At 36.4% G+C, this 24,363-nt stretch overlaps 1 protein-coding gene across 3 annotated transcripts in view; it reads left to right on the top strand.

The window, feature by feature from the left end:
* LOC131052257 (uncharacterized) overlaps positions 1-23,467 on the top strand; it is a 214,279-nt gene extending 190,812 nt beyond the window's left edge. For all 3 annotated transcript variants that reach the window (XM_057986897.2, XM_057986890.2, XM_057986882.2), the window contains 2 exons: positions 22,828-22,896; positions 22,977-23,467. In XM_057986897.2, coding sequence (XP_057842880.2) covers positions 22,828-22,896; positions 22,977-23,066 — 159 coding nt within the window. In that variant the 3' untranslated portion in view covers positions 23,067-23,467. The remainder of the gene's footprint in view (positions 1-22,827; positions 22,897-22,976) is intronic.
* Positions 23,468-24,363: the final 896 nt, after the last annotated feature.

The raw sequence follows: 24,363 nt of genomic DNA, 5'->3' as shown, positions 1-24,363 counted from the left end.
GTATTCGTTAACCTATGTTTATACATATTCATTAACATCTAAAAACCTTTCATTAACATATGTATTAAAATGTTTATTACTTATATTCATTATCATATGTATTAAAATATTCATTATTTATATGCATTAACATATATATTATAATATTATACATTCTGTGACATCACTTACTTGTTTGCAACCCGCAGTAGTAGCTTCCAATTTGTAGTTGCCTTTTGCTGTTCGCAGTTTTCCCCTTATACCTTGCGCTGGCTCCCCCCCTATTCTACGTGTTGCTGTCCTCGTTTATACCCCTTGAAGGGTTGTATCGCTCCACGGGTCCCCTTCCGCATGAAGGGATGCAATGGTAGGCTGCGATTAGCGTTGCACCACTTCGTGCAGGGGTAATCGTGGGGGGGGTGGGACCTCATGGTATTTGCATAGTTCGTCACTATATTCAATAGCGTTGATTAATAGTTTCCTTTTTATATATTGAATATATTAAATCTTGACATTTTAGATATATTAAATATTAACATTGACATATACTAAATATTGATATTTTAAATATATTAAATATTAAATAATACTTCTCTTTTTTATTATGTATTAAATATATTATCAGTTTAATCCTTTATTTAATACTTTTCCTTTATATATTTAACCTTTTAATCATTTATTTAAACTAACCTTATTTAATTAATCCATATATTAATATTATTTAATAATTTTACATCAGGTGATACCGTGGGGTTATCACACATACCCGTAGGTCCTTAGTCAATTTATTGAAAAGAAAGAATAAATCAGCAACTTACAAAGTTCTGATTTTTATTCTGAAACAATTCAGAAATGCTCTTATTTATTACTAAGACACCCAAACAGTGGAAGATGGTGCCAATAAATTAGCAAGCTGTATGTTTGGGAAAGAAGCCTCCAAACCATAGAAGAATTAACAACAAAACAGTAAATAGGGAAACCTCCAACAAATCTGCCTTGTAAGAAGCCAAATCTGCCCCAATTCAATTCAATTTGACTTCTGAATGAAGCCAACCAGGCTGCAACAATTCGATTGATCTTTCACAATCTCAAAGCTACTGAAGTCTGAAAAATGCACGCTCTCAAAAACAAGTCCAAACCCTAGCCGCCATAGCCAAGTGCTCAGAAGAAAATGTCAAATGCTCAATATCAAAGAATGAGGTTTAATTTCCATCTTGGTTGCCTAAATACCCAAAAGGTGCGATTTTTGGCAATTAGGGATTTAAAAATTATAACTTGCTTTTAGGGTTTTGAGCTTAACCCTAAAAATAACACCTAGCTTAGGAGATAATAAATTTTCACTTAAATAAATTTAACTGATGCACTTTATGATTTATATAATATTTCATTAAAATATTAATTGCCTGTGGAACCACTTAAAAATTCATATCTCTCTCATTATTGCTCGGAAACTGAATCTGTCAGAAGCTAGGGCCACAGTTTGCCATGCCAATGAAAATAGGACCATGTCTATTTTAAGCAAATTTTCCCTAAAAAATAGGAAATCCTCATAAAGTGTCAGAAACTGATGAAACGAAGACCAAAACTGAACTCAACACTGAACTAGAACAAATAGACAGACCAGTCCTCAAGATACTGCATTACTGACCCCTTTATCCATACCCTGTTAGCCTACAAGGGTCCAAAAATAGGCTAACTCCTCAAACCCAAGTCCCTGACTAGGATGGGGACATTACATTCACTATGCTGCAATTGCGCCCAATGCAAGAAGAAGTCCTTCCTCGCATAGAAAACTGCTCTCCTTGAATGCATTGCTAAGTCGGCTCCTAAGGACATTCAATTTTAAATTGCACAATTAAGTCGGCCTTAGGAGGAATTAAAACAATTTAAATGGAATACAATCAGTTGACTTGATTAAAGGCGTAAGCAAAAGGCTATAAGTAAACAATCAAACCTTTCATTTGCATCATTCAACAAAGTTCATTTCTAAACACAGAGTTAAGGAGCATAGCAGACCTAGGGCGAGTTTGGAGGGTTAATTCCCTGATTTAAGTTATCAGTTTCAGATCTGTGAAGTGTGAATCAGACCTGCAATACTGATGTTTCCAGGCCTGAACTTTCATTACTAGGTTTGCATGGGGTTTGAATGATGGGAATTTTTATCGTATTTTAATATATATCGTAAGTGTTTGATTCAATACTTGTTTGTTTGGCAGGTTTGATACAAGGAAGACAGGATGAAAAGTGAAAGATTGTCTAAGTCAAGGATAAGTGAGATCAGACTTCCTTCACCACTTTGCAATCATTCAGGATGAAAAGTGAAAACTGCCTAAGTATCAAGAGGGAGTAGTGCCATTTCCTATTCACCTTGCAATCTTGACTAAGAAAACAAGGGCACTATTGCACCTCCATGTTGCAATTCTGCCCAAGGACATGAGAAATTGCTACTATACTTTGAAATTCTGCCCAAGGAGAGAAATAACATGGGTGCTAATCCATCAGGTTGCTGCAATTCCACTCTGTTTAAGGTGAAATTTCCTTCAGACATTGAAATCCAACAGTCACTTCACTGCTTAACAAGGAAAAGAGTTCCAAGGTGAGCATAAAGGAATGATGCAAGCAAGAGGTCAAGATTTACAAGCTTGCTCTATGATGGAGGATTCATCAAAACAAAGAAATAATAACATTTGCAAGGACAAGCTCAATATGACATTCAAGGATTGCTCTACATGATGAGAATGGAGAAGGACTTCATAATCACAACATGGAAGATTCAACAAGACAAGCTTGCTCTAATCGACACCCTAGAATGCCCAAAGACTAAACCAACTGCTGATAGGAATTTTGTCAAACAGTTTGCATCCAACTCCTTATTTCTTCGTTTAATGTTCAAACCCCCTTATGGCTTCGGAAATGAAATGTTTTTTTGTTTTTAAGTTTTTGCATAGATTTGAAATCACATAACATGAACTAGAAGGAAATTACAATAATATGCAACATGAAGATTGAACTACTGCTGATATGATATTATTTCCAGAATTAATAAAATCAAATACATAGCAGATTTTTCAACTCACTAAATACTCCAGCATTTTTGACATAATGTTCCAACAATGACTTCCCATCTTGCTGCTACAGTAACATGAATAGTGCTGCGCTACAGTAACATGAATAGTGCAGTGCTACAGTGGAGTGAATAGTGTCGTGCTACAGTAACGTGAATAGTGCTGCGCTACAGTATTAATTAGTCTTCAATCAGTCCAATATCTTCATAAAATCACCCTTTAGAATGACAAGCATTTGGACAAGAAGTGAAGAAGGTATGAGCAAAAACACCAAATCTGCCCGTAGTTGGAGATGCACCCAATCTGCCTGCTAATGAGGCTGATAGCAATGGATTCCAAAGGCCAAACCCCAAAGGAATGACGTCTAGAATGCCACAAGAGAGGATAGACCTCCCCTAATGCCAAGAACGGATCTGCAACTCACACATCAATTTCTTCTCATATTCAACATGCCGAATGAAGCCACAAAAGCTTCCTTTTATTCTTTCTCCAAGGGTCGACCCAACTCGCTTGAGCAATGTGGGATAAAAGATGTGCAATATAAAACATATTAAAATATTCACTTATGTTTCCCTTGGGTGCCCCTTTGATTTGCACATATCCCCATAAAAATAAATATTAAAGTAATACTTTAATATTTTACAATTAAATTAAATGTTACTTTAATAACACTTAAGCCATTAAAACATATTAGCAATCGGACTCCGAATAGTGCGAGTAATAGCTCGTCGGAAAACTCTCGTCGAGGAGTATTGAATCCAATCACCAAAGCTAGCCTCCGTTGTGTCCTGCTGATTTACTAAAAATAGTAAATATGCCTGAAACTAAGTAAATCAACTCCGTTTTAGCCCAAACTGGAAATGACTAGGCCAAAACACTCTAGGATCCCCTTAAACCCTTCGTTAGCCCTCGGGACCATGTAGAGCTAGGCTAACGCACATACACTTGATCGACTGCTAAAGTGGGGACATTACAGATGGGGGATTCATCAAAACAAAGAAATAATAACATTTGCAAGGACAAGCTCAATATGACATTCAAGGATTGCTCTACATGATGAGAATGGAGGACTTCATAATCACAACATGGAAGATTCAACAAGACAAGCTTGCTCTACAACATGGAAGATTCAAGACATTACAACAAGAGTTGCATTGCAAAAAGGTGCTATAACAATCTTGAATTTCCTTCGGAAATCCAAGATCAAGGTTCAGTACATTCGAGATATTTGAAGGAAGATCATTGCAAGATTAAGGTCAAGAGTCACATGCTCAAAGCAAGATGATTTTCAAGAAGAGGAATTCTAAGAATGAAAAGGACATTGCAATATGAAATTAGGAACTCCAACAGGGAATTCAAGTCCAAGGTAAGGAATTTCAAAGATCAAAGAGCATTAAGGAGAGAAATGTTTCAAGATTCCAGAGTTGAGGATGGAAATGAATCTCAAGAAGAAGGATCCTAAGTATCAAGTTAGAAGGATGAAAATGATCGAGCAGATAGTTTCAAAAGAGTTAATCAAAGTTAGAAACTTGATCAAAGATGATGCAATTTGAGAATATGACCTATCACATCATATCAAGCAATTGGAAATGTTGAGTATCAAGAGATATTGTTCAAGGTGGGAAACTTCTATGTGATGATCTACAAGTTGTGCTTGTTGAGTTAGCATCCATTCATCATCAACCCAATCACTTCATTCCAAGTCAAAGCATCGAGATTCATTGAACCCTACTCATCACAAGGATTGTCACACATGTGACATGTGGCATTACATTGAATATTGTTTAATGTACCTAACCGTATTACCTATTGGTCCTTCACCTAGAAAGACGTGTAATCATTGCAATGTAATGATCTAATTGGTCAAGAGGGAGTTAATGGTAACTAACCCTAATTAGGGTTTTATTGTTAAATCTTGGCCATTGATTTGAGAATCAATCCTGGCCCACCCTTGTAATTGGGGTATCTATAAAAGGCTTCACCTTTCATTTGTAAAGGTTAATAGGGGATCAATAGTTGTTAGATGGAAGTTAGTAGTAGAGGAGGAGGAAACTCAAAGTTGTTGCTAAGACTTGTCGGAGTTAATACAGGATTTTCATTGAAGCATGGTGGATTTCTCTGTGTTGTTTCTACATAATGCATGCTTTCTTGTTACTTCTCAAATTTAGATAGAGTTCATTGATTGTAATGGAGAAGTGTAATGATATGTGATGGAATTTCGGTTAATATTTTTTGTGGTTTATTGATTGTAAGCTACAGTGCAAAGTTAGCTTGAACCTCATTAAGCATTAGTTCGATTGTGGATATTTACTTAACTACTCTAGTATTGGGTGTTTGAATGAATGTTCATAATATGAAAATTCTTCATTATCCTTTGAATATTTTATCAGTTTTGTGTAGTTGTTCCCGCATAGTGAAGCAAAGCTTGATTATGGAAGTCGTATATCAAAGCATTATCCTATATTGTAATTGACCATAGGATTGGATTAGATCTCTTAACCCTTATCCCTTTTATCTTTTATTTTCCAAGTGAGTTAGTATAGATTCCACATTCTAGTAGTGTTCATAAACGTAAGTTGCCTAGTGATTCCAGCAATATCACTGAGTCCATTCCAAGCATAAAGTTGATTGTTCGCATTGTAAACCTTGGAGTCATCTCATTTGATCATATTCGTTAGCATATGAGGTTTCTTTGTTCAAGAGAGGATACAATACTTAGTATTTTATTCTGTATTCGAGGTGTCCAAAAAAGCACATCATGTATGACTTGTGAAGATAAATTGAGTTTATTGAAATGGAATAAAAGATGTGAATGGAGACAAAAATATATCATTGAAACATAATCAGATTTATTAATGAAGAGATGCAATTAGCATGAAAGTTATGTTTTAAAGGTGAAAGGTGTTAGAAAACACATTTTCATTGATGTCAAAAACAGATATTCATCATTGAACAGATTTATGTTGAGTTTCAGAACACTCACTTATAGGTATAAGTTGATGATGAGATGAGTTGCAGACCAAACAGATTGTCATGCTTGCACATATCATCACATACATAATTCATTCCTTGTGAACTTGATCAAACAATTAATGCAAGCATCGTGTTGGTCTTTTAGAATTTCGTACATGTCTGATACATGTATGCAAGTAAATGATGTTTCGGTCACAAATTAATATTAATATTGGAATAAATGAAATGTTTGAAGTATTGCTTATTGCTTCCCTCGAAATACATGTAGATCAACGATGATCTGAAATGGTTGAAGATATGAGTGGCTGGTATGATTGGTTATAACTGAGTTGTCAGTTATAACCAGTTTTAACTTCCTCCAAATTGTTATCAGTTATAAACAGTTTTTGCATCCTCCAAACTGTTGAATTACTTTGTGTTCATTGGATGGTTTCTACAACAGAAAAGGTTAGTTGATGGCAGTTACAAATGAGGAGAGTTAGAGTGTGGATGGCATCAATCATTGTGAGCCTCGAAAAGTAACTTTGCAGCAATCTATTACTGAATGGTTTGGTGAAATTATTTAGAACAAAATTTCTGAAGTTGACAAGGTTTATTTTGGAAATACTTGTTTGCAGATTTCAGGTATTGTGAAGTGTGAATTAAATCAGTTATAACAGTGCTATTTTGAAATTCTTTTTGATGAGTTTATTCTAAGTTCTTGTGAACAAGACTTTGGAAAGTTGCATACATTACACAAGTTTTATAAGATTTTGATAGCAGATTGATAACCTTGTGGAGTATAAAACTGATTTATATTCCTGAAGAATCATAATATTCTTTTTGTAACAACTTGATCATATGTATCTAATGTTGTGACATTCAGATTTTAAGTCAGTGATTATTTTTTGTAACATCGTTATGGTTGGTGCCCCAAGGATGTTGAGTTGGTGCTCAGTTTGTTATGTTGAGACTTTGTAGGAGTTGGTGCTCTCAGAAAAGGAATTTGGTGATTCCTTAGGGTTGGTGCCCTAATACTTTGTACACATTATAGATTTGTGAGCCTGGATTACGACAGTAGATCGTAGTAGGACTTCTCCCTGTGGTTTTTCCCATTCCAGCTTTTCCATGTATTTCTTGTGTATTGGTTTCTAGTTGCATTCTTTTCAGTTCTGGTTTTAGGTTTGTCAGTTTATCAAGAACACTTTAATTGATTAAGGATCTGAAATTTTTTCTACTACTTATTCACCACACCCCCACTCTCCTCCACTGCCCCCTCAGTAGTAGAATTGTGTTCTACAAAAGGAGATGTCTCTAAATGAAATTGCCTAAGATATACATAGAGCATTGTATGAGAGTTAGAAAATGTGGATTGAACAAAGAGTGATATCATCTATACACCAGCAGATCCAAATATAAATAGAGAAGACTTTTAAGAAGTATATATTCAAAATTTATGAATGAGTAATGTGCAATATTATAGAAGATTTAATAAGAAGACTTATAAGAGTTTATAAGCACATTTATAGAAGATTATATGAGCAAATCTATGAGAGTATGTCAGCAGATTTATGGAAGATTTTAAGAGCAGATTTAAGGACAGAATTTGAGGATATGCTACAGCAGATTTATAAGCAGCGTGTGAAGGATTGTAATTTATTTGTGTGCGTGTAGGGCGGGATTCAGAAGAGGCTACATCATGTGTGTGTACTGTGTACACACACACGCGCGCACACATGATCATATTTATGAGATTCTTTTGATCTCATTTTGTGAAGACATTGGAATGAACTTATGCATGATTTGTTAAAAACTATTTTGAAGACTTCAACTAGGGTATGAGCAGAGATTCGTGGAGAAAATCTGAAGAGAAAGTTTACATACATAGGACCCTTTGGGGAATGTTTAGAGTTCTTTCTTGTTTTCTGCTAAAAATGGGAGAAAACCCACTATTGTAACTCAGCAAAAGAGTCTTTTCAAGACAAGATTCAATGTGTTGATACTTTTTACGTATTTTCTAAGCATTTTCAGAATCTATACTGGTGCTACAGCTTTAAAAAGTCAATAAACATCAGCATTTTACCTCCAAAAGCTGTCATATTGTGTGCAAGCTTAATAATTGATGTTGTTTTATGTGATTTCATTCCATAGATCCTTACAATAAATGTCTTATCAGCACTTTTAGACAGAACAAACATGATTTGTATAGGTTATGGTTTGTGTGGGTATTAAGATAGTCTTTGTTTGTGGAGAACACACTTTATCTTCTTCCTTCTAAGATTGTCAAAACTCAATCTCTCCATGAAATGTTCATACATAAGCATGTTAGAACTTGAGTTGTGTAAACACAGTTTAATGTTTGTGTAGGTATTAAGATAGTCTTTGTTTGTGAAGAACACACTTTATTTTCTTCCTTCTAAGATTGTCAAAACTCAATCTCTCCATGAAATGTTCATACATAAGCATGTTAGAACTTGAGTTGTGTAAACACAGTTGAATAAAAATGGTATTTTGTGTGCATAAAACAGAAGCATTATAGGTTTAGTTTTCATTTTGGTGCATCATCCCAATAGCTGTAGTTCTCATTTTCATGTCATTTTCTCAATCTTTTCCCAGCAAGCATCAGTAGTTAGTTTAGTTTAAGTGATAGTTCCAGCCTACTCTAGAGATTTACTCCAACTTACAGGCAACCCACAGGCCTAGGAGTGTTTCCATGTTTCAACAGGTTGCTGAATTGATAGCTCAGTAAAGGGTGCAATCCTTGTTGATAACAATTAATATTTATTCTATTATATTATAGTATTAAACCCTAATAGAAAAAATAATGTAAAACACAACAAACATTCTAATTTTGTTTAAAACAGGATCATAATGGTGAATGCATCATTCTAATTTGTTAAGATTTAGAGCTTGTCAATCCTTACCTCGATGTAGTAATAATTTATATAAATTGTTACTTTATATAAATATATTAAAAATGTAAAATATAAAATAATATAGATTATAATAATACTAATATTAATAATGAGAATAATTACTTAACAATCTCATTTTATTAGTGTTAGTACATTATTAAAGTTTCAATTTTTATTATACGGTGAGTCCTCTAATGTGATGTGCAATGTGCTGAGATGGAATTTGTTTCCACTAATATGTGATTGCAGAATATTGAAACCGTAAATTTTTGTACACTGGACATAAATTGAACCCCAAGGTTATAGTGATCTTATAACATGGACTATGGACAGATTGTTATTTAGTATGCACATCAAGAGAAATCCTTCTATAGCTCAAGTATAAATATTAAGATCGTTTATATGTTAATCCAACTAGGGTTAGTGTTAGGATTAAAGGTTATAACTGATGATTCAAATGTGGTTACATATAGAGTACAATTAGGGTTATTGTTAGGGTCAAGTATATAATTCAATTAGGGTAACTTACAAGGTTAGGTTTATGATTCAATCTAGGTAACATATAGGGTTCAATTATGGTTTAAAATTTAATTATTAATTAGTGTTAATGTTCAATTAGGGTTGTATATTTATGGTTAGTGTTTAAATTTAATTAAGGTAATTTTTCACTTTAGGTTAAAGCTATATTAGCATTAGGGTTAATTCACATTTAGGGTGAAGTTAAGGGTTTGAATAAAAGATAGGATTTAATGAGGCTTTCAATCTATTAGTTTTAATTAGTGTTAGTGTTCAATTAGGTTTACTATTAACTTAGGTTTTGGGTTTTGATTCAATTAGGGTTGTGTTGATGTGTTTTTCATGCACATGCGAACACAGAATAAAATACCAAGGTATCTTATCCTCTCTTGAACAAAGTTTCCCCAAATGCTGAAGATTTTGCCTAAGGATCATTCGAGAAGACTTCAAGGTTCTTATATGTAGGGTCTCTACGTGTGGATAGGCTTCTCGCGGTATGATGTGATTTTGCTGGAATCACAAGGGGACTTACATTCGATGACCTGAGCATTCGATTTGCTTTGGATATCACTGGAACGTGGGTCTTTACCGATCCTTGATTTTAAAAAAAGGAAAAAGGATAAGGGTTGGAGAAGGATCTAATTCTAACACTAAGAATATAGGAGCAATGGATGACCTTTGATGAAATTCTAACTAAGTCTTGCTTTGACATGCTATGATCATCTCCACAAGGCTAGTGCGATCTTCTAAGGATAGCTTTATGATGTTTAGATCACCGCTACAAGCATAGACACCGTCAGGTTAGTGCATATCAATGAAGAAGTGATAATTGAAGTTAAGCTTAAGCTGAATGATTCCAGTTGACTACGCAAGGCAAGTTTGCAATCAACAAACCGCTAGTATGGATATACAAATTTTACCATTGATCATAAAAATTTCTTCCATTCATCTAATAACATGAAATTAAATTTGAGAAGTATAGAGACCATGCAAATTGTAGAATCGACAAATAGAATTCACCATTCCTTCAATGAAGTTTACATGTCTTTTGCAACAATCTCTTGGCAACAATCTTTGCCTTCTCTTTCTACTCTACTCTAAAATGCTATCTACTATTGAGCTACTAATTATTGACTATCTCTCCTTTTGCTAACTCCTAACTATTCTCTGACTATTAACCCTTACAAATGAAGAGCCAGGGCTTTATATAGAGAACCCCTTTACAAATTGATGGCTCTGATTGGCTTAGAATCAATGGCTAGGATTACAAGATAGAAACCTGTTGTGACATATTCACACATCGCCCCATTGCAAATGGGGACCCCTGCTTTTTGCTTTCTAGGGTTTGTTTTCTAGGTCTTTTAGGGTTTTGTCTGTTAGCCTTTGCAGGATGAGTGTTGTCGAGGGGATCGTTGGATTATAGGCTTTGCTTGAGCCAGGGTGAGTCCACAAGGCCCCAGAATTAGGGTTTCTTTGAGAGTCTTCCTTAGGGCCTGGTTTTGCTAATTGTGTCTTGCTTTGTGAGTGGGTATCATTCTTGAAGGTCCGAGCTAGGTCGAGTTGGTGAGTGATGAAGTCTGAAATGTCATCCTGATCTTCAAATGCCCTAAAATTTGGCTAAGTCTGGAATGTCCTGATCCTGAAATTTGGCTAAGTCTGGAATGTCCTGATCCTGAAATTTGACTAAGTCTGGAAAACTGAAGAATCCTCCAAAAACTAGATTTTGCAATATAACTCCTGGAGGTCCGAAACCACTCTCAAACATCCTGAAAGTATATATGGAATATAACTTAAAGTATAAGTTTCTTATACTTAAATGTTATATTCCATAAAATGATCCTGACGGAGAGTCCAAAATGTCAAATTTCGCTCTTGACCCTTCCAAAGGGTCCAAAGCGATGGTCCAGAGCGAAATTCTCCATAAGACATTCTACTTTGACCAAAACCTAGAACTAACGCATTCCCAGGCTTGAATGAAGGCAAAAGCACTTGTTTGAATGAAGAAATGCAAAAAAAATGAAATCAGGATCATGGCCTAAGGTGAATTTCGCTCCTGACCCTTCCAAAGGGTCCAGAGCGAAATTCATATTTCCTCTATTTTTCTCCTTAGCTTGACCAAGTTTGTAGACTTTTGAGGCATAATTGAGAAGGTTTGATTTAACTTTGTAGTGGAGAGGAGATTTTAGACTTTGGGATGATGGATTCTAGCCTGGGAGAGGAATTTCGTTCCTGACCCTTCCAAAGGGTCCAGAGCGAAAATCCTTATAACCCTCATTTTCCTTCCTTGTTTTGGATGGGCGATGGTTTATTAGGGATTGTGTGTGAGTCTTGATGTGTTCTTGCCTTGAGAAGTGTTTTGAAAAGTGAGGATCTTGTCCAAAAATAGGAATTTCGCTCCTGACCCTTCCAAAGGGTGTCCAGAGCGAAATTCACTATAATCCTCATTTGCTACCTTGAATGGGCTTAAAACCTGGTTCCTCAAGTGGAAAACAGTCTATATTTGCCTCCAGGAGAAGATTGAAGTTTGAAAAATGAGCAATTAAAGCCTAAATCAAGATTTTCGCTCCTGACCCTTCCAAAGGGTCTAGAGCGAAAATCAACCTAAGACTCATTTCTTGCCTTATTTGACCAAATTTTGATTTGCAAGGCATTTTGAAGGGAAGAGTAGACATGTTTGGACGTTGGAAATGTTTGAAAGCCTTGAAAAAATGAAGGATTCTAGCCAAGAAGGTGAATTTTGCTCCTGACCCTTCCAAAGGGTCCAGAGCGAAATTCCTTGCAAGCCTATTCTTTTGACCTTGTTTTGGCTTAAGACCTTATCCCTTGGGTGAAGGATGATGTTTAGTTACCTCTTGAGGTGATTTTGAGTTGGAAAAAGGAAGAATCAAGCCCAAATCATGATTTTCGCTCCTGACCCTTCCAAAGGGTCCAGAGCGAAAATCCTCCTAGACCTCATTTCCTTTCCCTATTTGACCAAATTGTGATGTCCAAAGCATGTTGAAAAGGGAAATGGACATGATCTTTCCTTTGAGAGTGTTTGGAAGTTGTGAAAATGAAGGATTTTAGCTAGGAAAGGAAATTTCGCTCTTGACCCTTCCAAAGGGTCCAGAGCGAAATTCCTTATAAGCCTACTTTTTGACCTTTCTTGGACATGAAACCTTGTTCCTAGGGCAATGAAGGATGACATTCTACCTTGCAAAGAAGTTTCAAGTTGAAAGAATGATGATTTTGGGTCAAGAATGAGAATTTCGCTCCTGACCCTTCCAAAGGGTCCAGAGCGAATTTCTCAAAACCTCTTTTTGCTATCAAGTTTTTGCTAGATCAAGTGTGGGATAAGGTAAAATCAAGATGAAGTTGCCCCTAAGACTGACTTTGAATTGCTATAAACCATGAAAGATGAAGGAATTGAGCCTAAAAGTGATTTTCGCTCCTGACCCTTCCAAATGGTCCAGAGCGAAAATCCTTAAAATCATCTTTTCTTCCAAATTTTGAGCAAAGCCAAGCTTGGACAAGGGTGCGAGAGGGCATTTGGATTGCCTTAAGAGTGGATTTTGGTTGCCAAGAATGCAAATTTTGAAGCCTAATGAAAATTTAGCTCCTGACCCTTCCAAAGAGTCCAGAGCGAAATTCTTAAGATCACCCTTTTTCCTTGCAAATCAAGTCAAGATTTTGGTTTTTATGACCTGGAGAGGAGTGAGGCAAGGTGTTCTAAGTCTTGGAGGTGATTTGAAGTTGAAAGGATGGTGAAATAGCCCTAAAACAAGATTTTCGCTCCTGACCCTTCCAAAGGGTCCAGAGCGAAAATCCTAAAATCTACCTATTCCTTTCAAATTTATGCTAAGCTATGCCTAGACCAAGGTAAAAGATGCCCTTGTGATTGCCCTTAAGTCGATGGTTGTCTCTAGAAGTGATGATTTTAGGCTAGAAGAGGAAATTCGCTCCTAACTCTTCCAAAGGGTCCAAGGCGAAAATCCTTCAATCACGTATTTTGCCTTGCAAAATCAAGATAAACTTGGGTTGGATGAGAGAAGAAAAGTGTTTCCTTGCCTTGTGAGGTGGATTGAAGTTGCAATGATGAAAAAAATGAGCTACAAACAAGAAATTCGCTCCTAACCCTTCCAAAGGGTCCAGAGCGAAAAACACTAAAACCATCATTTTCTCCAAATTTTGTGCTAAGTCAGGTCTGGACTAGGGTGAGAAAAGCTATTTGGAATGCCTTGGAAAGATGTTTGCCCTTCAACAATGTGAATTTTGAGCTAAAGTTGGAATTTCGCTCCTGACCCTTCCAAAGGGTCCAGGGCGAAATTCTTATAGGGTCTGTTCCTGGAGAAAATCTTGGGCAAGTTTCATGTTGATATCTTTTCGTTGATGATTTAAGTTGAAAATGCTATGTTGAAATGAATTTATCATGTGTCCTTAATCATCTTTTTGTTTGTCTTGCAGTTAAAAGGCGACCTTCTCCAGTCCGGCATCAACAAGGACGACCTTCTCCAGTCCGGCATCAACGAGGGCGACCTTCTTCAGCCCAGCATCATCAAGGACGGCCTTCTCCAGCCCAGCATCATCAAGGACAACCTCTTCCAGTCCAACATTTGAAGGAAAGGTACACCATCCATCCTGCACATCAAAGACAAACGAGGTTAAAGCAAGGGTCCGTTGAAGAAGCCAATAGTTTCATAAGAGTTAATTAAAGTTAGCTTCTAAACATCACCAAATTGAACATCAACCAAGTGTCGGACAAGGTGGCATCCCAGTCATCACTCCTCCAGTCGAGTTGGTCCACCTAAGCGTGTCTAGATTCAATGTACCTGACTCATGGGAGATGGCACAAACTTCGATGTACCTACCTCAGTTCTCCATTGGTCGAATATTCCAGAGAAGACATGTGTCCAAATAATGCAATTATTTCATTGGCCAGAATTGAGTTTGTTGTAACAAACCCTAATTAGGGTTTCATTGTAAAATCTTGGCCATTGATCTCAAATTGATCTAAGCCATTGAATTGTATTGTGGGCACTATATAAGCCCTGGCTCCTCATTTGTAAAGGCGAATAGTTAGTCAATAGTTGATAGTAGGTGAATAGTAGCTAATAGTGAATAGTCAGTTGATAGAATAGCAATTAGAGTAGAATAGCAAGAGAAGGCAAAGATTGTTGCCAAGATGTTGTTGCAAAAGACTTGTAAAACTTCATTGAAGAAATGGTGAAATCTATGGGTCGATTCAACAATTTGCATGGTCTTTATACTTCTCAGATTTGATTTCATGTTATTAGATGAGTGGAAGAGATGTGTTTGATTGATGGTGAAATTTGTATATCCATGCTACTAGCAGTTTGTTGATTGCAAACTTGCCTTGTATAGTCAACTGGAATCATTCAGCTTAAGCTTGACTTCAATTGTCGCTTCTTCACTGATATGCATCAACTTGATGGTGTCTATGCCTGTAGCGATGATCTGAACATCATAAAGCTTTCCTCCGAAGATCGCACTAATCTTGTGGAGATGGTCCTGGGATGTCAAAACAAGACTTACTTAGAATTTCATCAAAGATCAATCATTACTCCTATATTCTTAGTGTCAAAATTAGATCCTTCCCTCGCCCTCATCCTTTTTTCCTTTTTTTCAAAAAATCTAGGCTAGTGAAATCCTGTGTTCCAGCAATATTCAAAGCAAATCAGACGTTTAGGTCGTCAAGTGTAAGTCCCCTTGTGATTCCAGCAAAATCACATCATACCCCAAAGAGCTTATCCACGAGTAGAGAACCTACATACAAGAACCTTGGAGTTGCCTCGACTGATCCTTTGGCGAGATCTTCAGCAGTCGGGAAACTTTGCTCAAGAGAGGATAAGGTACCTTTAGGTATTTTATTTTGTGTTCGCATGTGCATAAAAACACATCAACAAAACCCTAATTAGGGTTTGTTACAACAAACTTCCTTAGCCAATGAGAAAATTACATTCCAGGAATGAGGACCAATAGGAAGCAGAGGTAGGTACACCGAAGTTTGTGCCGTCCCCGATGAGTCAAGTACATTGAATCTAGACATGCTAAGGTGGACCAATCTGATTGGAGGAATAGTGACTAGGATGCCCCCTTGTCTAACGCTAGTGACTTGGCTGATCCTCCTCTGTTTTTGACGTGATGAATGATGTACTTCCTTGACTCCCCTGTGCTTGATGAGGCTTTCTTATGGTCAAGTCTTCTTTCTCTGATAACATACCTCGACTTGAAGTGTTGGTAAGGTCATTCTTTTCTGTCATCATGTGGTAGAATGAGGTCTTGAGGCTAGCTTGCTTGAGTCCTCCTCTATGCATCTGGGACGTCCTTGATGATGATGGGCTTAGAATAGGCCATCCTTTTCCTGACCTGATTTTCTTCCACCTGCAAAACAAACCAAAAGATGATTAAGTACACATGATATATTTATGTCACATAGCATTTTCTTCCTTAAATCATCAACAAAAAGGCATTAAAATGAAATTCGCTCAAGATCCTCCCCAGGGATAGGCCTTATAAGAATTTCGCTCTGGACCCTTTGGAAGGGTTAGGAGCGAAATTTGCATTTTAGCTCAAATTTCATCATCTCCTTGCCTTGAACTTTTCTGGACCTTTGAATCGCTTTCTCTTGAAGATATCATTGATTTGACCTCCAAAAAGACCAAAAAAGAGGATTTCGCTTTGGACCTTGGCCAAGGACAGGACCTATAAGGAAATTCACATTTTAGGACAAATTCTATCATTTCTCTACTCCAAAATGCCTTCCAAGGCAAGCATACACTAGTCTTCTCTCCACCAAGGCTTGGGAATCCATCTCTTAATCTCAATCATGGGCAAATTATGTGATTTGGGGAATTTCGCTCTGGACCCTTTGGAAGGGTCAGGAGCGAAATTCAAGATTTGCTTGATTTCCTTCACCTAGATCTATCCTTCTCACTTTCTATACTTGGACTCTCATCTTTGGATCCTTCCCCTATGAAGACAACACTTTGTTTGACCTCAAAATGGCATGAACTAAGAACCATGGCCAGGGATAGGACCTATTTAGGATTTTGTCTTGGACCTTTTGGAAGGGTTAGGAGCGAAATCCTTGTTCTAGCTCAAAATTTTGATCATTGGTGGCCACAATCCATTCAAAGGCATGCCTAGGGGTCTTTCAAAGCTCATTTCACCTTGATCAAGGTTTGTTTTGACACAAAAGATGGAAGAAAGAGGGATTTTGGGAATTTCGCTCTGGACCCTTTGGAAGGGTTAGGAGCGAAATTTCTATTTTAGGCTAAAATCCTTCACTCCTTCACTTTTAGTCACTCCCTAAGGCAAAAACATGTCAATCCGCTTTCCAACATGCCTTAGAAACTAAGAACTTGGTCTAAACAAGGAAGAAAATGAGGTCTATGGGGATTTTCGCTCTGGACCCTTTGGAAGGGTTAGGAGCGAAATCCATGTTCTTGGTTGGCTTCACACTTCCTTCATCCAATCCTCCTTCAAACTTGATCAAATTCAAGCTCCTTTCGCCACATTCAAATGAATTTGCCATCTACTCAACTCAAAACAAGGTTCTCCTAGTTCTTAAGGCAAAAAGAAAGGTCAAATTGAGGATTTCGCTCTGGACCCTTTGGAAGAGTCAGGAGCGAAATTCTCCTTCTAGGTTGATTTTCACCACTTCATCACCTCAAACCTCCTCTCAAGGACAAATATGCATCAAAGCCTTCCCATCATGCCTTAGAAGTCAACAAACTTGGTCATATCAAAGAGAAAAGTGGAGGAAAAGTGGATTTCGCTCTGGACCCTTTGGAAGGGTCGGGAGCAAAATCCATGTCTTAGGTCAAAATCTTCATTTCTCAATGCTTTCAATCGCTTCCTGAGGCAAGAACATATCAATCTACTTTCCAACATGCCTTAGAAACTAGGATGTTGGCCCAAACAAGGGAGAAAATAGTGTCTTTGGAGAATTTCGCTCTAGACCCTTTGGAAGGGTCAGGAGCGAAATTCACATTTAGGCTCGAATCTTGACTTCATTTCCCACATTTCTTCATCCAAACAAGTGTTTTGCCCTCAATAATGCCTGGGAATGAGTTAGTTCCAAGTTTGGGTCAAAGTAGAATGTCCTATAGAGGAATTCGCTCTGGACCCGTTGGAAGGGTCAGGAGTGAAATTGAAATTCGCTTTGGACCCTTTGGAAGGGTCAAGAGCAAAATTTGACATTTTGGTCTCTCCATCAAGATTCATATATGGAATATAACATTTAAGTATAAGTGACATTTCCTTATATCTTTAGACTTTCTTCTTTCTTATACTTTAAGCTTAGATACCGGTTCTTGCAGAAAATGGCCAGGTCCGGGTCCTAGTTCTTGCCCGGTCCTGGTCCGAGCCTGGTTCGACATGGGTCCCACCCGGGTCCTGCCCAGGCGGCTGGGTTCCCTGTGGGTCCTCCAGGTGGTTGGGTTCCCTGTGGGTCCTCTATGGTAGGACCCACAGGGAACCCAGCCGCCTGGGCAGGACCCGGGTGGGACCCAGGTCGAACGTAGGCGGACCTAGGTGAACCCAAGCCCGTGGGTTCCCAAAAACGGGGCCCACGGGTCAGAAAACAAAAAAAACAAATAAAAAAGCTTTTTTAATGCTTTTTTATACTTTACTGTGTCATGACATTTTCACATTTTGAAACTTGAATATTATCTTTTTTGCAAATTATGAATATGATATTACATTTACGATATATGAATATTAGAATATTTACTGACATTGGCAATTATGGATTTATGATCTATCTGTTATCATTTATGTATCATTGTATGGGAAAGTTACATTGTATGTTTGAACTGTGAACATATATATAATATATGACATATATATATATATATATATATATATATATATATATATATATATATATATATATATATATATATATATATATATGTACGGACGAACCCGTACCCGTATCTAAGATTTTTGTTTTTGCCGAATTCGCGAATCCGTACCCGAATCTGAACCTGAATCCGAACCCGAACCAGTAACTTAGACTTTAAGTTATATTCCATATATATTGTCAGGATGTTTGAGAGTGGTTTTGGACCTCCCGGAGTTATAATGCAAAATCTAGTTTTTGGAGGATTCTTCAATTTTCCAGACTTAGTCAAATTTCAGGATTAGGATGACATTCCAGACTTCTCAACTCACCAATTTGACCTAACTCAGACCTTCAAAGAGGATATTCACTCACCAAGCTTCATTGACCTCCTCAAACTCAAAGAAGACACAATTAGCAACAAGAGCAAAACTTTGTCCTAAGGAAGACTTTCAAAGATGACCCTAACCCAGAGCATCCACTGACTCACCTTTAGCTAAAACAGAGCCTGCTATCTTAGTGATCCCTCTGGCAACACTCAGCATGCAAAGGCTAATAGACAAAACCCTAAAAGACCTAGAAAACAAACCCTAGAAAGCAAAAAAGTAGGGGTCCCCATTTGCAATGGGGCGATGTGTGAATACGTCACAACAGGTTGGTTTTCATTTTTTTTTGTAAAAAATATAGCCTACTACATAAATCATATGCGAAGCTGCAAATTTCAAGAAAAAAGTAAAATTTTATTAAACATGGTCAAATTAAACCTGAAAGTATGTTTCAAAATAATCAAACTTGCTATTTAATAAAGATTTTCCCGTGAACCATGACCTAATGGATTTGAATGGGTATGCAAATAGATTGAAATGGTTTGTAAAGCCGATTTCCTATAGATTCCAAATGGATTAGAAATTATTAAATAGAGGTTTGAATTTTTTTGAAAGATTTCTACCAGATTTTATTTTTTTAATTTAAAAAAACTAAAAAACAAAATTAATGCCTAAAATCGATTAACACTTCCTTCCTCACACCAAACAATGGGTGGCGCTTGGTTGTGTGAATTATTTAAGAGAATTTTTATAGAGGAGATGCTAGAAGTTGATTACAGTACTGCCTACTGGCATCAAATATGGCATACTCTCATATGTCAATGCCGATTTTGTATGCTTTAGCCGATATGAAATCATTTAAAACTTTGAAATAGAAAACTACTTTAGACATATATATATTAATACAAGGGCATCAATCTGCATACCATGAGGTACAACACTGGGCATAAATAGGGAAAACTATGAGCTGGGATTACTTGTAATTCAAAAAGCAACAGTTGCCCACAAATTTGACTTTAATTCTCAGTCAAATGTTAGAAAATATAAGTTACGCTATGAGCAGAAAAGAAAAAACTATTGAAATATGCCTACTCTTTTGTTGATAAATTGTGAATCTGGAATTATGGGTGTCATTTTGCAGAAGGAAATGCATGACTCCCTTGATTTCATATTTGTAGTTGTTGACAAAGACATGAGATATCACAAAGATGTTGTAGACAATTGTATTGAGTTCTAATATTATTTTTTAGTCTAGTATTAAAATACATTTCACATCCCTTTTTAATGTATGTTTTTGTTAAAAGCAATATATGCTTAAATCTCTATTAAATTCGTGAATGATTTGCAATCACTCCTAGAACTTCAGTGCTATTAACTACGGTTCCTAAGTGTTGTCCTCTTTATCTTTTTCTAGAGAAATCATACGTTGTCTTGCTCAATATGGGTTGTATTCTCTCTATTGTCTACAATATTATTAATGGAAGAATCAATCATTTTGAAGATTTCAAAGATAATATTTTCTATCTCTTAGTTCTCTTGTATTTTGTGCGTTTCCTTCCTTTCTTCCATTGAAATACACTCCTCTCGAGTTTCCTCACCTCCCATGGACATTTCATCCTTATCCTTAACTCTTTAAAAATATGCCCTACAACATCCTTGTTGCCAAGTACCCTAAAGGGAGGCCCTCCATTACACTACTTTCTTGTGAAAGTTCTTAAAATGCATCCAACTACAAAGATGGCTTGCCTTTTTATCACTTCTTTTAGCAAATGTCTACAACCTTTTTATTGTGGCATCTATTCCATTGTTGGCTATTGCTATCGAGATTCTACTAAAACATGTACAGACTCTATCATTATTTGATTCATTGTTTTTTCATGTTTGATTTCATTTTTTATGCTATTATTATTTTCATTGAGAAACAATGCCAGCACCATATCTTACTTCTTAGCATTCACAACAATTTATTATTTTTAACAATGCCAGGGTCCTTCCCTGTCATCTCCCCGCCATGACACCCCTATCATTATTTGATTTATTGTTCTTTCATGTTTAATTTCATTAATCATGCTATTATTATTTTTGTCGAGAAACAATGCCAGCACCATATCTTCCTTCTTAGCATTCACAGCAATTTATTATTTTTAACAATGCCAGGGTCCTTGCTTGTCATGTGCCCACAATTTTCTGAAACTCAAATTGAATTAAGCACCAGTCTGACCCTACGTAAATGCAAAGAATGGTACAATGCACAGCGATCAAGGCATATATATGAGGAACGATCTTATTATTTAAGGCATTGACCTCATTATTGGTTAAAACTATGATCTCATCCTTGGAGAGAGCAACAATCTTTATTAATCTATAACCGCATGACATTGGTAAAGAGACATAAGCGTAGGGAAGTGATTTTATTGAGTTAATAGCATTTAAACAGTTAAATCAAAGGCAAACACATTTAACTAAAAGATGCCACCCTTGGGAAGGAGATGATCATTTGGAAAGGACATAACTCTCTGTTCACATTAAGGAGATATATATGTAGCCCATTATCCATTGAAGGGGGCATCGAATGAGATCAAAAGAACAATATGGAGGAAAAAGAAGAAGACAGGAAATAGAGAATAACATTACCATTGACTGAGAATCAGATCTGGAAACTGTATTCTATTGCAAACAAGTTATTACCATTATTGTCTTGGACAGCAGATCGGTATGCTGTGTCTGACTTGTGCATTAATACTCTTTTATAATCATATTTCAATAAGTTTATTTGAGAACAAGCATATACATAGCTATAATTAAATAAGATTCATCTGATTTACATTTCTATGACAGTAATAGGAAAATCAGTTATATATATACATATACATATATTAGTTATGTCTAATTTCATTTATGCATGAATATATATATGTTCAGAGTACAATGAGATATCAATATATTCAGTCTGAGTACTTAATTAATTCTAATTCTTCCTCCCATAGGCATGGTGTTGTTAGGGACAGGCTGAGTAAATCCATCCCAAATCAGGTGAGCCCCAAGGGTGAATGGACTGGTGTTCCTGAAATCTGGGCTGCATTATGGAGGTGGTGTCATCGTGCCCTAGACAAGTAAATTCCCATCCAGGGTTGAGGATTAGAAATGAAGTAAGAATTGGGGCTTGGATATAGCCACTATCAACTGTACTATGAATAAATATGGTTATCTAGTTTAATAAATTAATTTAAGGCATGATAATATTAAGTAATGGGTGTTGATTATTAGGAAGTTGGCAGCCTCCTAGTAGGGGACATTGCATTCCCAGGCACCCTAGTTTCCCTGTGGGTCCTTCATAGGTGCCTAGGAGGGACCTTGGGTGAACCTGGGCCAAACCCAGGTGCACCCAAGGGCAGCCCCCCAAAAAACCAGTAAAAATTTTAAACATTTTTATTAACAAAAAAATGGCCGCATACATTTTTTTTGCCCTTAAGTGATAAAATTGTGAAAATATCATGTGCCAGGAAGGTTTGTCACATAAGAAAATTACAATGAAGGGGTGACTAGGAATTGAGATCTAACTCATGAGTGTGTCGACTTAGACATTATTGTTGCACAAATTGCTAGAAAATATCTTTAGATGAGGCAGCTCGTAGAGTACATGGCTAGTGGAAGTAGCATTGTAATTCATTGGGGTTCAAGTGGAATTGAGATCTAACTCATGAGTGTGTCGACTTAGACTTTGATGCTTTTGTTGAAGAGCAATATGAAGATCATTAAATATTGATTGTAACTTTAATTGTGTATTGATATTTGACAAATCATTAAAATTATGAATTTACGAGTATTTTCATTTTTGCAAATTATCAGGTATTCAATTTTTTTTATTGGCAATTATGACTATTATTGTTTTATATTATATAATTTTCAAATTTTTTAATACATATATTATATACATACACGTGTGTATACCTGTATCCGTACCCAAGGGTTTTTTTTTTACCATACCATCATAATGGGTCCTGGTTCCTGTACCCAAATTGGCAACTTCGCATTAAAGTTATGGATTTTGCATCCATAATGTTTTGTCAATGGGATTTCATGCAAGTTGTAATTAAACATTATCTATGATATGATGGCATGGGATTGATTCTGAGTTTATGTCAGACATTTACAGTAATTAGTAGGTTTCTTTGGGAGTAGCAGATGTGAAGTTAACTATTAGTCTTGCTACATGCATTTATTTGCAGGTTTATTTGTCTGATACACATGGAGACCAATACAAGATCCTTGCTAGATCTGAAAATAGAATACAGGAGGTACACATCAGTTTGTTATATTTATATGCATTTGATTATTGTGATTTAATAATATACTGAAATGCACTCTTTATCTACAGATTATTGTGCAGGCGTCACTTGACAGAGATGGGATGAAGTCAGCTGTTGTTTCCTGTACATCTCGAGTAGCACAAGGAGGAGGTCAATAGATGGCATGTGGGGAATGCCTATATTGCGATTCTCTTAATAATTTATAACTGCATGTCCTTTTGTTTAAGAAATCAATTTAGAAGGAATAAAGTAATTGCTTGTAAGCTTGGTTTGAATTGTCATTTACCTGATTTGAGCATTATTTTTCCATAGCTGTGGCCTTCGATGAATCAATATATTCATTTTGTAGTAACAGGATTTTTAATGGTGGTAATGGGTGCGAAGCTCTCAGGCTAATAGTCATTGTAGATAGAAGTTTACTGTATGTAGACCATGTAAAATTGATCTATTGATAGCTTCTGAGAAATAAGATCCTTTATCACTCTTAGTCTTGTCATTAAATATTTTATTATATCAAAATAACATGAAAGGTTCAAATTAGCAGTATCATTCATTTCAACACTTCCCTTGTGTTCATTGTGCGTTTTTATTCTACAAGATCCATTGTACATCTTGCTAGATTCGAAGCTTTCTTTTTTATCACATTAATCTGCAATTAATTGAAGTGTACGAATGATCTGTAAATGCACAACTTGTAGCTCTGCAACTTTTTCAGACAGATTCTTGCATATGGTTATGTTGCTTATTCAATGCACATATCACTAAATGTTAACACATAATTTGAGAATTATTGTTAGCTACAGCTACATCCTCCCTTCTACATTTATGGCTGATTCCAGCGCTCTCATGACTTAAGCACTGAAAAATCAAATACATCTACAGCTTTATGCCAAAATCAACTATGTGCGAGGCTGAATGTTTCAGGCTATGGGTATGCTGCTGAAACAATATCCTCTGCTATTGTAAATACCAATGTATATATCTCATTACTATTGATGCAGAGGCTGGCAGCTGTAGGGTGATAAACCCACCTACACACCTTGGTCTTCTTTACCTTGAGTCTCCTCACGGCTATGATTCACACCTCAACTGTGAAATCAAACTCTTACCCCTAACCAGGGATGGCACAACACTTCTACCCACTTCCTAAGACCTATCAAGATCTGCCACAATGCTATTTTTGAAGAACAAGACAAATATTGGCTTTTGAGGACTAGACAAGCCTATCGGTATAGGTCTACCGGCACAGGTTTCACAAGGTTATCGACACAGGTTTCACAGGTTTACCGGCACAGGTCTACCGGTTAGTAGCCCTATTTCACTGTCTTTTGGAACTTTTCTCCAGATAACACCAAACAACACCTCAAACAAATTTAGGTTTCAGACACCCTTTTGGGATTACTATGAGATTCAAAAAGATTGGATTTCCACCCTATTCTTGCACACTTCAACACC

The sequence above is a fragment of the Cryptomeria japonica genome, chromosome 8 (assembly GCF_030272615.1).
Source record: "Cryptomeria japonica chromosome 8, Sugi_1.0, whole genome shotgun sequence".
Lineage (NCBI taxonomy): Eukaryota > Viridiplantae > Streptophyta > Pinopsida > Cupressales > Cupressaceae > Cryptomeria > Cryptomeria japonica.
The sequence above is the reverse complement of the archived record's forward strand: the minus strand, read 5'-3'. Positions and strand labels throughout refer to the sequence as shown.